Consider the following 11118-nt stretch of genomic DNA (forward strand, 5'->3'; position numbering starts at 1 on the left):
TTATTAGTCCATTACTCTGTATTTATTTCAGCTTGGGACGTGAAATCTCTGGGATACAGTATATCTTCATAGCCACCATGTCTGCTGCAGCAGAATCTGTTCTGCCCCTGGCAAAATATGTGTGCCTACATTACTTTGGGGAGTACACTAGTTATGATGACTAATTCTGATATTCTTTTAGGGTCTATTATCAGATTTATACGGGAGCTCCGCGACTGAGTGGCGACCTGCTGAGGGTGCGCATCATCTTTCACCCAATGGCAGCTTGACCACGACGCTTAAGAGTCAAAGTACTCGCCGATTAATGATTGAATATTATAAGTTAATAAAGGTCATCTGTCTACCAGATATTGATTCGTATGAGTATCACTGTATGAGTAACACTGCATCGTGTGGTGTTGGTAGGTCAAGTGTTAAAATTATCCAGTGTAAATCTATCAGGACTTTTAATCAGGAGTCACTAATTATCTATTTCAACAGCAGTGAGGAGGTTGGGGTTGGTAACAAAAAACACGTGGGACTATTCGTGTCTCGCAAGCTCAACATTTGAGTTCAACAGTTCCCCAAACGCCTCCTAACCAAAACCACAATAAGAGGGCAGAGCACTTGCCTTGAATGACAGGCTCCTTCAGCCAATTAGCGTAACAAAATACAAGACGCCCTCAAATACCAAATCCAGTTTAAGAACAGCAAAAACTTGACTAGTTTTGCCACTGATGTCATCAACTTGAGCAACCAATCAGTAACTACATTTGCTGTTAGGCGTCACATTGCAGTTATTGCACAGTCCTGATTGGTTGGATAACTTTCTTAAACTCCAGATGTAGTTACAGAAGTTAATTGTTGAGATTGTGCTACAAAATTAAAGCAATAATTTATCCAAAAAGTGTTTTTCACCTGTCAAGCACTTACAGATCCGTCCCTTCAGCTGAAGAATACATTTTTTCAGTTGCATCTTTGTGACTGGAGAATGAAAGTGCCAGACATGTATATTTAGCCTGAGGCTAACGGTGACTGATAGTCCAGCCTTCCCAAAAACAGTCTCTATAAACACTCCACGTATTCTTTATCCAGCAGTATGCTCAATCATACACAAACATCTCGATTTGAGGTAAAAACAAAAAAGAACCCTTCCAGTTTGTCCCAAATAAACCAGAAAAAAAACATGTATTGTTGATTTTAATTTAGAAAGCATAGCTTGCATTATTCTGTCAGAATCATAAATATATTAAGCTTTACTGCACTGCAGGTACACACAATGTGACTGGTGTGAACAAGCTGACAGATCTTTAATACATCTTTATTTCAGGCCCTGTTTTGTGAGTCAGAGTTAAGCATTACGTTTATTTGTTGACTCCTCTGGAAGAGTAACTGCAATTGACGGCAACTCAACTTGCAGGGAGTCGTTTCAGAGTTGCCAAATCTCCACATATATCAAACAAGGAATCACAAACTATTCATGTTATGCTGGTTTGCCAATTTGAAATTGTTATTAGCGAGGACAAACATGGAAAACTTGCAGTGTATGTCATGTGAAGAGTGTTTCGTGAATGTTAATTAAATGCCGCCCTTATTAACTGGCCGCATGCCCTGAACTACAATAAAGCTTCTGGATCAGTCGATGAAGACAAACCTTAACGCCTCAGTTCCTTGAACAAGCTGTTATATCTCTTTATGTGTGTTTGTCTTAACAATAAACATTGTTGTGCACAACTCCATGAAATCCTAGGTCTGGGCTCATGTTGATACACATTTACATCAGCTGGGGGGAACTAAGGGTGCTACTTCTGCTCTGAGCATACGTTGAAATCAACGCCGGCCTCTTATGTGTGTGTGTGTGTGTGTGTGTGTGTGTGTGTGTGTGTGTGTGTGTGTGTGTGTGAGGGTGATTTCAGGCTTTTTAAAGCATCGATAAACAACGCTGACGGTCACAATCAGTGAAAACTCTCTGAATATCAAGCACAGTCAAGTGCCATCTTAAATGATTTTGCTCTTTATGTGCAGAGTAAAGTGATTGCGTACATCAGTCAGGAGTTTCTTTTCTTGCAAAGTAGCAGCACTGACAGCTATTTTGTTCACGGGAGTGTTTGGCAGCTTGTGTGTGCTTGCACATCTTGTCTTCAAGTCTATATGATTTCATTTTGTTGTAGCTGGTTTTAAAAACCAGACACCTGCTGCTAATGTAATTTGCTGTTGTTCATCAGCTGACAAGTAATCAGCTGACAAACAACCTTTGTTTACATAAACTCCTGGCGTTAATAAGCATGGGCAATGTGTGCATAGGCATCAATGCATCTCAGTTATTATTGTTGTTGGTGGTCTCCCACACTGTGCAACAATAAAGTGCGGCTTTTCTAGCTGATCAGGAGCAGATGTTCTTCTTTTACACAGGATTGCCTTCTAATTGGCTATTACTTTTTATAGACTGTGGCGCAGATTCTGCAACACTCTTTATTCCCTGCCACGTTTCACTGATTTGCTGACACTCTTTTGTTTTAATTTCTTTTTTTTCTTTTTTTTTTTTTTCACGTGAGTGACAGTGAGGGGGATATGTGAGAAGCTGTTGACAATCACATCACCTCCTCAGTCCCAGATGCTGCCTGTCTAGCGAGCCAGTGTGCCATAAGGTTCCCCTAATGTCGGTGTTACTTTATTGCTGCAGTTTGAAGCCATAGCAACATCATCATTTCATTTACTTTTAGAGTGGTGAGTATCAAATGTGTTTTCCTGAGCTGACAGAAGCACTCTTTAATTAAAAGTGTATGAACTTATATATCAGAGGAAAATAAAGAAGTACATCCTGTTGGATGAATCTAACACATTAGTGTGTTACTTTCTTTGGTGCATCAAAATGACATTTACCCTTTAGGTAGTTGCTGAATGTTGTAGCCCACACCAAGGCTAGGCTTATCCTGTTCAACTATAATTTGTTTTAGTTTTTTTTGCTAAACACATCGTCATAATAGGATATCACTAGTTGTGACTAGTCACCTTGCATTGCAAGTACTCACAAATATTTGTCCTTAGCTCACAAGTATGTTTTTTCCCTCCTGCATCGACTGTGTGATTCCAGAATACAGACAGAGCAAGCCTTGCGTATTTAGCTCGAGGCTAACTGCTAACAACAGCGACAGTGACACTGTAACCGTAAAACAGTCAAAAAATGTCTTCAATCCAAGTCTTGCTTATCCAGTCATATACTCAGTAATCCACAAACACTTTGATTTGTGCTAAAACCAATTATAACCCCTCCAGTTCTGTGCTAGCTAACGTGAATGAGTGTAGTTGAGGGCGATCAAGTTGACTGCACTGGATGCGCCAGCTGACTGAGCTCGGCACAAACTTAAACCATGATAGTAAAGTTTTTTTTTAGCTCAAATCAATTTTTTTTTTGTTGAGATGCTCGAGGATATGAATGAAAAATGAATAAAACATTGTGAATTACCCAACAATGTGCTTGAGAGTTTGTAAATGGATGGATTTTGGATAGTTTTGCTGCAGTTTTGGTGCCGTAGCTGTTGTTAGCCATCATTTATCATTAGCTTCAAGCTAAATCTACAGTACATGGCTGGTTCTTTTTGTATTCTGGAGTCTAAAAGAAGTAGAATAGGAGCAAAAACACCTATTTGTGAGTACTTGAAAGGTGAAATATACTTTTTGGGTGAAGTGTCACTCTCACTTATTTTATAGTCTGGATCAGTCATGTGCTTTATTCCGTGAGTATTCCTGTTTACCTCTCACGGGGTTTCCAATCATGCTGTAACGTGGAAACCCTGGCAGGCTTCTTTCGGGTCCCAGGAGGAGGCCATCTTTCACCCATTGCACGGTCCCCGAGGCCCGCAGCACCTCACACTTCAACACAGCTGTGGCTCCCATCCGCACAGTGAGGTTCCTGGGCTCGGACCTGAAGACTTGCTGGGCTTGCGTGTCTGGTAGAAGAAAAAGAAATAGAGGAGAAAAGGTATATAATGTAAACAGATGTAAAGAGAAAGGATCACTATCTATGACGAGCATGGTTGGCAATGAAAGGACTACATAAAGAAACACCAGAGGGGTGCACTCTTGTTGTCTTTTTGTCTGAGAAGGCACCCCATTGTGTCTAGCCACATTATTCATCCTGGCATATGTTTTATTGATGGGAAGCTGCACTGATACGGCCCTGGAAATGAGTCAATAAAGTAATTACTGCGAATTAAATCCCCCCTCGGCCATGCAGATAGGATATTGGTGGGAGGAAAACGCACAGGATATCAGAGACCTCATTCACCTCCGTTTTTCTTCAATGTCGTCCCACCAGCTAATACCTCCTGGGAAGAGTAATGATTATCACTTTAATCCCCCCTCCCTATTCGTCATAGGTGCGTTTGGCCTAGACTCTTAGGTGACACACAGTGCGTTTGAGCATGGACGGTAACCTTAAAGCAAACTACCTATGAGCCTCTAACACCACTGGACAAGGATTAAAAGATCATTCTACAAAGCATACATAGCAGTTTATGAATAAATCCAATTCATGGAGCTGAATGCAACTGCATACTCCCAATTAGTTGGAGATGTGTGTGTGTGTGTGTGTGTGTGTGTGTGTGTGTGTGTGTGTGTGTGTGTGTGTGTGTGAATGACGTTTAAACAATGCCCCGCAGAGAAGCCAGCCTGATTCCACTCGGCTGTTTGAAACTTGACCTTCATTGATGCAATGACCAAGTTGTTTGTGAAGTGCATGCTCTGTTGCATCTGACAACATGAGTGAGAGACAGAGCTCTCAGATCAAGGCTGAACCAGTCACCTCACGTCAAATATGAAGGGCAAGATTGGCCATTACAGAGGATGCATACAAACAACCAAACGTACGGGTACATTTGCATACAGTTTACATAAATGAATACTCAACTGCTATCTGCGCTCGGTGCTGAAATTGTGATAAATCATTGTAATCTGATGTAAAGCTCTATATAGGATAGCGAAATATAATGATATAAGTTTCTCTTTTTTTAGAGTGAGGGTATATACATTTTAAATAAGGAACAAAGTTTTTCTCTTGCAACAAGTTTTGTTTCGTTTTTTTATTAGCCTTTACACACCTTAAATTAAATTCAGTGCAATGACAAATCTGGATTCATCTTGTTTGCTTGCCAGTTTTTGCATGTGGAAATGATGACCAATGGGGGGGGGGGGGGGGGGTTCCCCGGGGGGTTCCCCTGGGTTCCCCTGGGTTCCTCAGGACAGGTGCTGTGCTAGAGATTTCCACTTGGCAACATTTCTGAATTTACATTGATGTCTCACAGTAGAACAACAAGCAGGAGGAAAAATGACAACATGGGTGAGCAGCTCATTAATCTTGTCGCCCAACGCCTCCTTTTATATGGTAAGAGTCACAGATTATTTAGTCTTTGAGCTTGATATTATTATAAATCTCTCCCTGTCATTGTCTTCATTCCAGCACGCGTTCTTTCTTGAATGCATGTCTATAATTAATCACTAAAATAACACTGAAGAACTTAATGGTGGCTGCTCCAGAAACCAGAAAGTTCATACTTTTTTAAATTTTATTTTAATAATTTTGGTATCTTTAATGACAAAATTTAACAGGGTCACATTGTATAAATATTGGGATCACAATAAAATCATCCAATGGAGTGTGCTGACAGTATTTACCCGTAACCATGGGAAACAAACAAACGAACAAACAAATCTTTCTTAACTATTCATCTCCAAAAACAGTCGCAAAGCAAATGAAGTGAAAGGGTTTTTGCTTCTGGTGTACTGGATGAGAAATAAAGAAAGCTCACAATGATGATGTTAATAAGTCTTGTTCACAGATCTTTGCTCAGATAAAAATAAAAACATAATTGTCAATAGAAAACCAATTCACACTGCCGCAAAAACCTGGAATCTAAAACAAGATTATCATGATATAAAATTAAAAGATAAACACGAGATTAATCAGATTATTTTGACGGATGAGTGCAGTCCCTTAACAGCGTGACTCTCTAAACCACGTGTTATGTGGGAAGCCTGATTGAGACCTTGAGTGATATAAAGAAACAGTTCATAAAAACATATGTTTCTGTGAAAATCCAATTAAGGCTTCAATAAAGTCATGGCTGCCAGTGTTCAGGTGAATGTGCTGAACAAGGATGTGACTTGAAAAGGCCACAGTTACCATAATGATAGCTCCATGGTGACATTTCAGTCTCTTACCCCAGATGAGACAGAGAAAGGGTAGTGCTGAGAGAGACACAATCCATGCTGACGTGAAGTCCATTTCACCAGTGACACCTGACCTTCAGCAATCCTGGAGCAAATATAAAAAAAGAACATATAAAGCAAACAAACATGGACTGCACGTCCTCAGTAGATACAATAGGCATGTTTCTGAAAGTGATTTATAGGGAGTCCAGCAGCTAAGTGTACAAAACCATTCAACAATAATTGCAATGATAACCATTATTTTTTGAGCATCCGAGTCTTTTGTGATGGAGCATTCAACCAGCATGATTCATTAAATCCATTAATTTATGAAATTTGTTGCTAACTAAAGCCATCCTGACCAGTACCTTCATATGCATTATTTTCTTAAATACCAACCTCATAAGATTAAGAATATGAAAAAGAGACATTAATTTGTACACCGTTATTCTTATTTTTACTTAAAACCCAAATAAAATATTAATGAGTTTTTTTGTTCGGATCTGGATTAAACTAATGTATGTTCTTTACTCTGTAGACATGTAGGCAAGACATTTCTACTGCATAACATCCATCCATCCATCCATCCATCCATCCATTTTCGATCTCTTATCCTGTTAAGGGTTGCGGGGGGGGGGCTGCAGCCTATCCCAGCAGCCTTCAGGTGAGAGGTTCACCCTGGACAGGTCACCAGTCCATCTCAGGGCCAACACATAGAGACAGACAACCATTCACACTCACAGTCACACCTACAGTCAATTTAGAGTATCAATCAGCCTCGTCCCCTCTTGATGTCTTTGGACTGTGGGAGGAAGCTGGAGTACCAGAGAGAACCCACGCAGGAACAGGAGAACATGGAGACTCACACAGAAAGATCCAGTGCCGGAGCCGGGGCTCGAACACAGAACCTTCTTGCTGTGAGGCGACCGCGCTAACCACTCTACCACTGTGCCGCCTGTGCATGAAAACATTTATTATAAAAATTATATTTTGACACACAATAAGCAGTTGATTAATATGCTCCTTCCTGCAATTTGAAAATTCCAGCTGACCATGTAATGATTTCAGTTCAACTTTTATGAAGCAGCCCGGTATCACATTATATTGCAATATTTTTTGGGTACTGCTACAGTATGACACAGTCAGATATCATTGGCAGACAAGGACTTGTAAAAATCTTTTTCAGGCTAAGTCAGCATAAACAAAAATTGTTACTTTAGGTATGTAAATATGACATAACTTACTAGTAGCATTAGAAGGTATTATTTTATGATAACTGATTCAACTAACCACAATATTTCTCCTTAAACCTGGATTAGCACTTAGAACATAATAAAAACAGAGATGTAATGTTTAATTCCGTGGTGGATTTCATAATTGCGTTAGTATCAGTGAGTGCTATCGTGGTCACATATGGCCCCTGTATATACTGAATTTAAAGAAATGCAATAAGACGCCCTTTAACTCTCATTGCTGTTGTTGTTTTTTTAACTCCCACAACTTTGCAAATCCAACCAGGACACAAACAATGTCAGACCATTAAGGAGCGCCGATGTTCAAATCAGTCCTGTTATATAATGACGCTATTACTGTACATCAATTCAATGAGTAAAAGAACATGCTAAGAGTTTATTTTTGCCTTGTTTGGCAATTTGCTTTAGATGAGCTCGCTGTGTTTTAGTGTAATTCTGTCCTCCGGAGTTTCACAGAAAGCACAACACACAAAATAAGTAAACAAAACAACAACAGGTTAAATGAAGCAATGGACCTTTGTCAACACAGCCTCAAGTCTGTGGAAGATGATTTATACACAAAACTTGAACAGCAACATTGATAATGAAAGTACACAACATTTGTAGCAGACCCTTCTGTGTTAACAGCTGCATCTTGTAGTTCAACTACGTTAAACCATGCAATCATAATGGAAATGGTCCTGTTATATTTCTGTCAAATGTAACTTTGGGTTTGAAATGACTACAGCCACACGTAAACTCTGCCATACTGAAAGGAATGATTCTAAACATGCATTAGAATTAATCACAGTAATGGAAGAGTCTAATTGTGAGTGAATACCAGTGACAGACTGGATATGGAAGATTCTATGCGGTGTCATGGCCCTGCTCTGTCCCCATCCCATCAAATCCTCTCCCTTATTTGACCTGCGGAGCCCTCTGTGGATTTGTAGTCAGTTTGCAATCGCTCCAATTTATCTGCAGCAGGAGTGGAACAAATAATGGTGATTGACTTAATTGAAAACTAAATATTTTCTCATCTGAATAGACTAAATCAATTGAAGCCAGCAACTCTTTGACGCATCTCCCCTCAGTTGATATGTTGCACTTTTAACAGCTTTTGATGAGAATGAACTCACACTCAATTATATTTTCACTCTTATAACATTTTAGTATTTCAGAGCACCCTGAATACTCTTTGAACACAAAGGGGCAATTAATTCTCTCTCCGACAAGTACAGATTTTGCTTCTGAGGTTAAAAGTACCCATCTTCTCTTTATCTGTACCTTTAAAGCCTTATGCAGGTAAACACAAACACAATCATTATTCCCTGCCCAATGTTGACATTTTTCCCATATGCACTGCAATTTAAAGTTATCCATCTCTAGATAAGGAGCACCGGATGTCTTTCATTTCATCCGCTGTGCCAAAGAAAACAATATTTTGTCCTTTAGAGCTTCAGAAGAGGATTTTTCCCCTGTTAGGAACATTGCTATTAGCCAGATGAGTTTCCATTTTCATTGAGACTCTGAGTGAAAGTGCAGATAACCTCAGTGAAAAAAACCTGACATGGTAGTAAGTGTGGAGTACTAGCTGAAATGTGCCATCATACAGTTAAATGTAACATCAGATAATGTAGCAATATAACCAACATGATGAGAAAGACCCATATTTTATCACACCAGTACTCATTTTTAACCTCCACCAGTTCCTTGTAACCGCAAATTAGAAAGTGTTATTTGAAAGTTAATGTGCTTTCAGAGACAAGGCCGCCGCTTTCCCTGCAAGGGCACAAAAAGGTAGCTCAGTCATTCAGCGTGACCTCGACAGGTAACTCATGTAAAGGCGTCTTTTCATAACATAATCAAGTGACTCAAAACACTCATTCGTGGACCAATTTCATGTGAAAGCACAAGAATTCAGTCACTGTGCAGAAAAAGAAGTTTCAACCTCTGCGTAGTCATCCAAGTCAGATGCAGTCTCACATCTGAATATCAAGCTAACCTCTTACCAAACTCGCCAGTTGCCTGTGGGTCCAATTACTGCAGCTAGCATGGGCTGCGTGTTGAACCGTGGCGACTTTAAGACCGAACTGCTGATAAAGATGGTTTCCAAAAGCTGCAGATTAGATTATCAACATAATCTCATCACGTTCAAATTATTAATTATTAATTGAGAATCGAAATGTGGTATTTATGAGACAGTCTGAGGGCAGGGTAGGAAAGGACAGGACACAACAGGACAGGGCAGTCAGTTTGAAACATATTCACCAGGTCAGCTTTGCATTGCACATGTCCAGTGTAACGTGAAGACACCTGCACTAACCCAAATTGGGTGTTGGTGTGCTCTGTCTCTGCTACCTACAGCTCAAAGTCTTCAAGTTTACTGAATTACTTCAGTGTACGCGCTCACGCACATTCACTCCCCAGGAAAAGAGACAGGCAGGCAAAACCTTCTTCTTTCAACCTCCAACAACTCAGGCTCATCTGCCTGCCTATAGGGCGCATTGAGGAAAAAAGCAGACAGAGAGATGGAGAGAGAGAGGGAGGGAGGATGTATCTAGGTTCTAAAAAAAGGCAAAAATCTTTGAATAGGTGTGTGCATTTGCATGAGAGACAGAGAAATGTGCTCACCTGTTGAGTGACGCCAAGGCTCAGGAGCATCTTTTTGTCTTCCTGATCTACAGATGGCTCTCTGAACACGAGTGAATAAGGGAGATGTTAAAGAATGCCAATGGGACTCCCCCTTCTCTCACTCCTTAGTCTAAGAAAGAGGCAAGCAGAGGAAAGAGAGAGAGAGAGAGAGAGAGAGAGAGAGGCAGGAGGAGACACTCAAGAATGAAGGTAGAGGCGTGGATGAGAAGTGTTGGTAGTGGCAGTTACCAGAGGGTCATCACAACAGGAATTCAGAGAAACCAAACATAAAGATTTCAAAAAGTTGTGCAAAAGTTGATTAATAGTTCTAAATTGATTTATGGTGAGCATCAAAATTCCAGTGGACAAGATGTGAGAGCATAGCAGGAACATACACATGCACATTCTTCCTGAGCTGCCTTCTCTGGAACATTCATGGCTCCTATTATAAACACAGCATTTCACAGCGCTGGTTTGGAAGGAGCCACTCTCTGAGACGTAGAGATGCAACATGGATGTCTTCACAGCTGCCAGTTTGTAACATTTATGCTCATACATAATGGATGGAATTGAGAGGACCCACATAACTGTATTTTCTATACTGAATACTCCTGGGGTGGTGTGCTCCTCTACAGGGATGGAGAGTGGAACACTGCCCCCCACTCCACCAACCCAACCCCCGTCCCTCCCTTCTTCCCATAAACCATTCCCCCTTTGTCAATTATACACTTCCAACTGAATGGCGACTGGAGAATATCACTATTTGCTGTGTGGAACACACTGAAAGCTCTCTTAGCAAGATAACTTAAAGGTCATGTTTATTTTCCACATGTATTTTTTATTTGATAGTCCTCACTTGTTCCGCTGCTCCGCATCGACCGTATGTAGAGGTTGTTTACTTCGAACAAACAAAAAAGCACTTACTGATTCACCTAATCACCCACTGCAGGTCAGTTATTCAGTAATAGTACACTCTCATATGCCAAATTATTTGGCTTTTTTATCATTATGAATTCTAAGCGTTGTTAAAATATCACCTCTGTGAGCCTCCAAAATGATGCAATAT

The 11118-nt window shown here is 40.3% G+C and overlaps 1 protein-coding gene across 1 annotated transcript in view; it reads right to left on the reverse strand.

Moving 5' to 3' along the window:
* nphs1 (NPHS1 adhesion molecule, nephrin) overlaps positions 1-10173 on the reverse strand; it is a 40940-nt gene extending 30767 nt beyond the window's left edge. Inside the window, exons 1-4 of the mRNA XM_086218713.1 lie at positions 10053-10173; positions 7053-7141; positions 6199-6292; positions 3735-3929 (exon numbers count right to left, since the gene is read on the reverse strand). Of these exons, the coding sequence (XP_086074839.1) occupies positions 3735-3929; positions 6199-6262 (259 nt within the window). The 5' untranslated portion in view covers positions 6263-6292; positions 7053-7141; positions 10053-10173. The remainder of the gene's footprint in view (positions 1-3734; positions 3930-6198; positions 6293-7052; positions 7142-10052) is intronic.
* Positions 10174-11118: the final 945 nt, after the last annotated feature.

This window comes from Aulostomus chinensis, chromosome 11 (assembly GCF_037954235.1).
Source record: "Aulostomus chinensis isolate RoL2024-O1b breed Wild chromosome 11, RoL_Achi_v1.0, whole genome shotgun sequence".
NCBI lineage: Eukaryota > Metazoa > Chordata > Actinopteri > Syngnathiformes > Aulostomidae > Aulostomus > Aulostomus chinensis.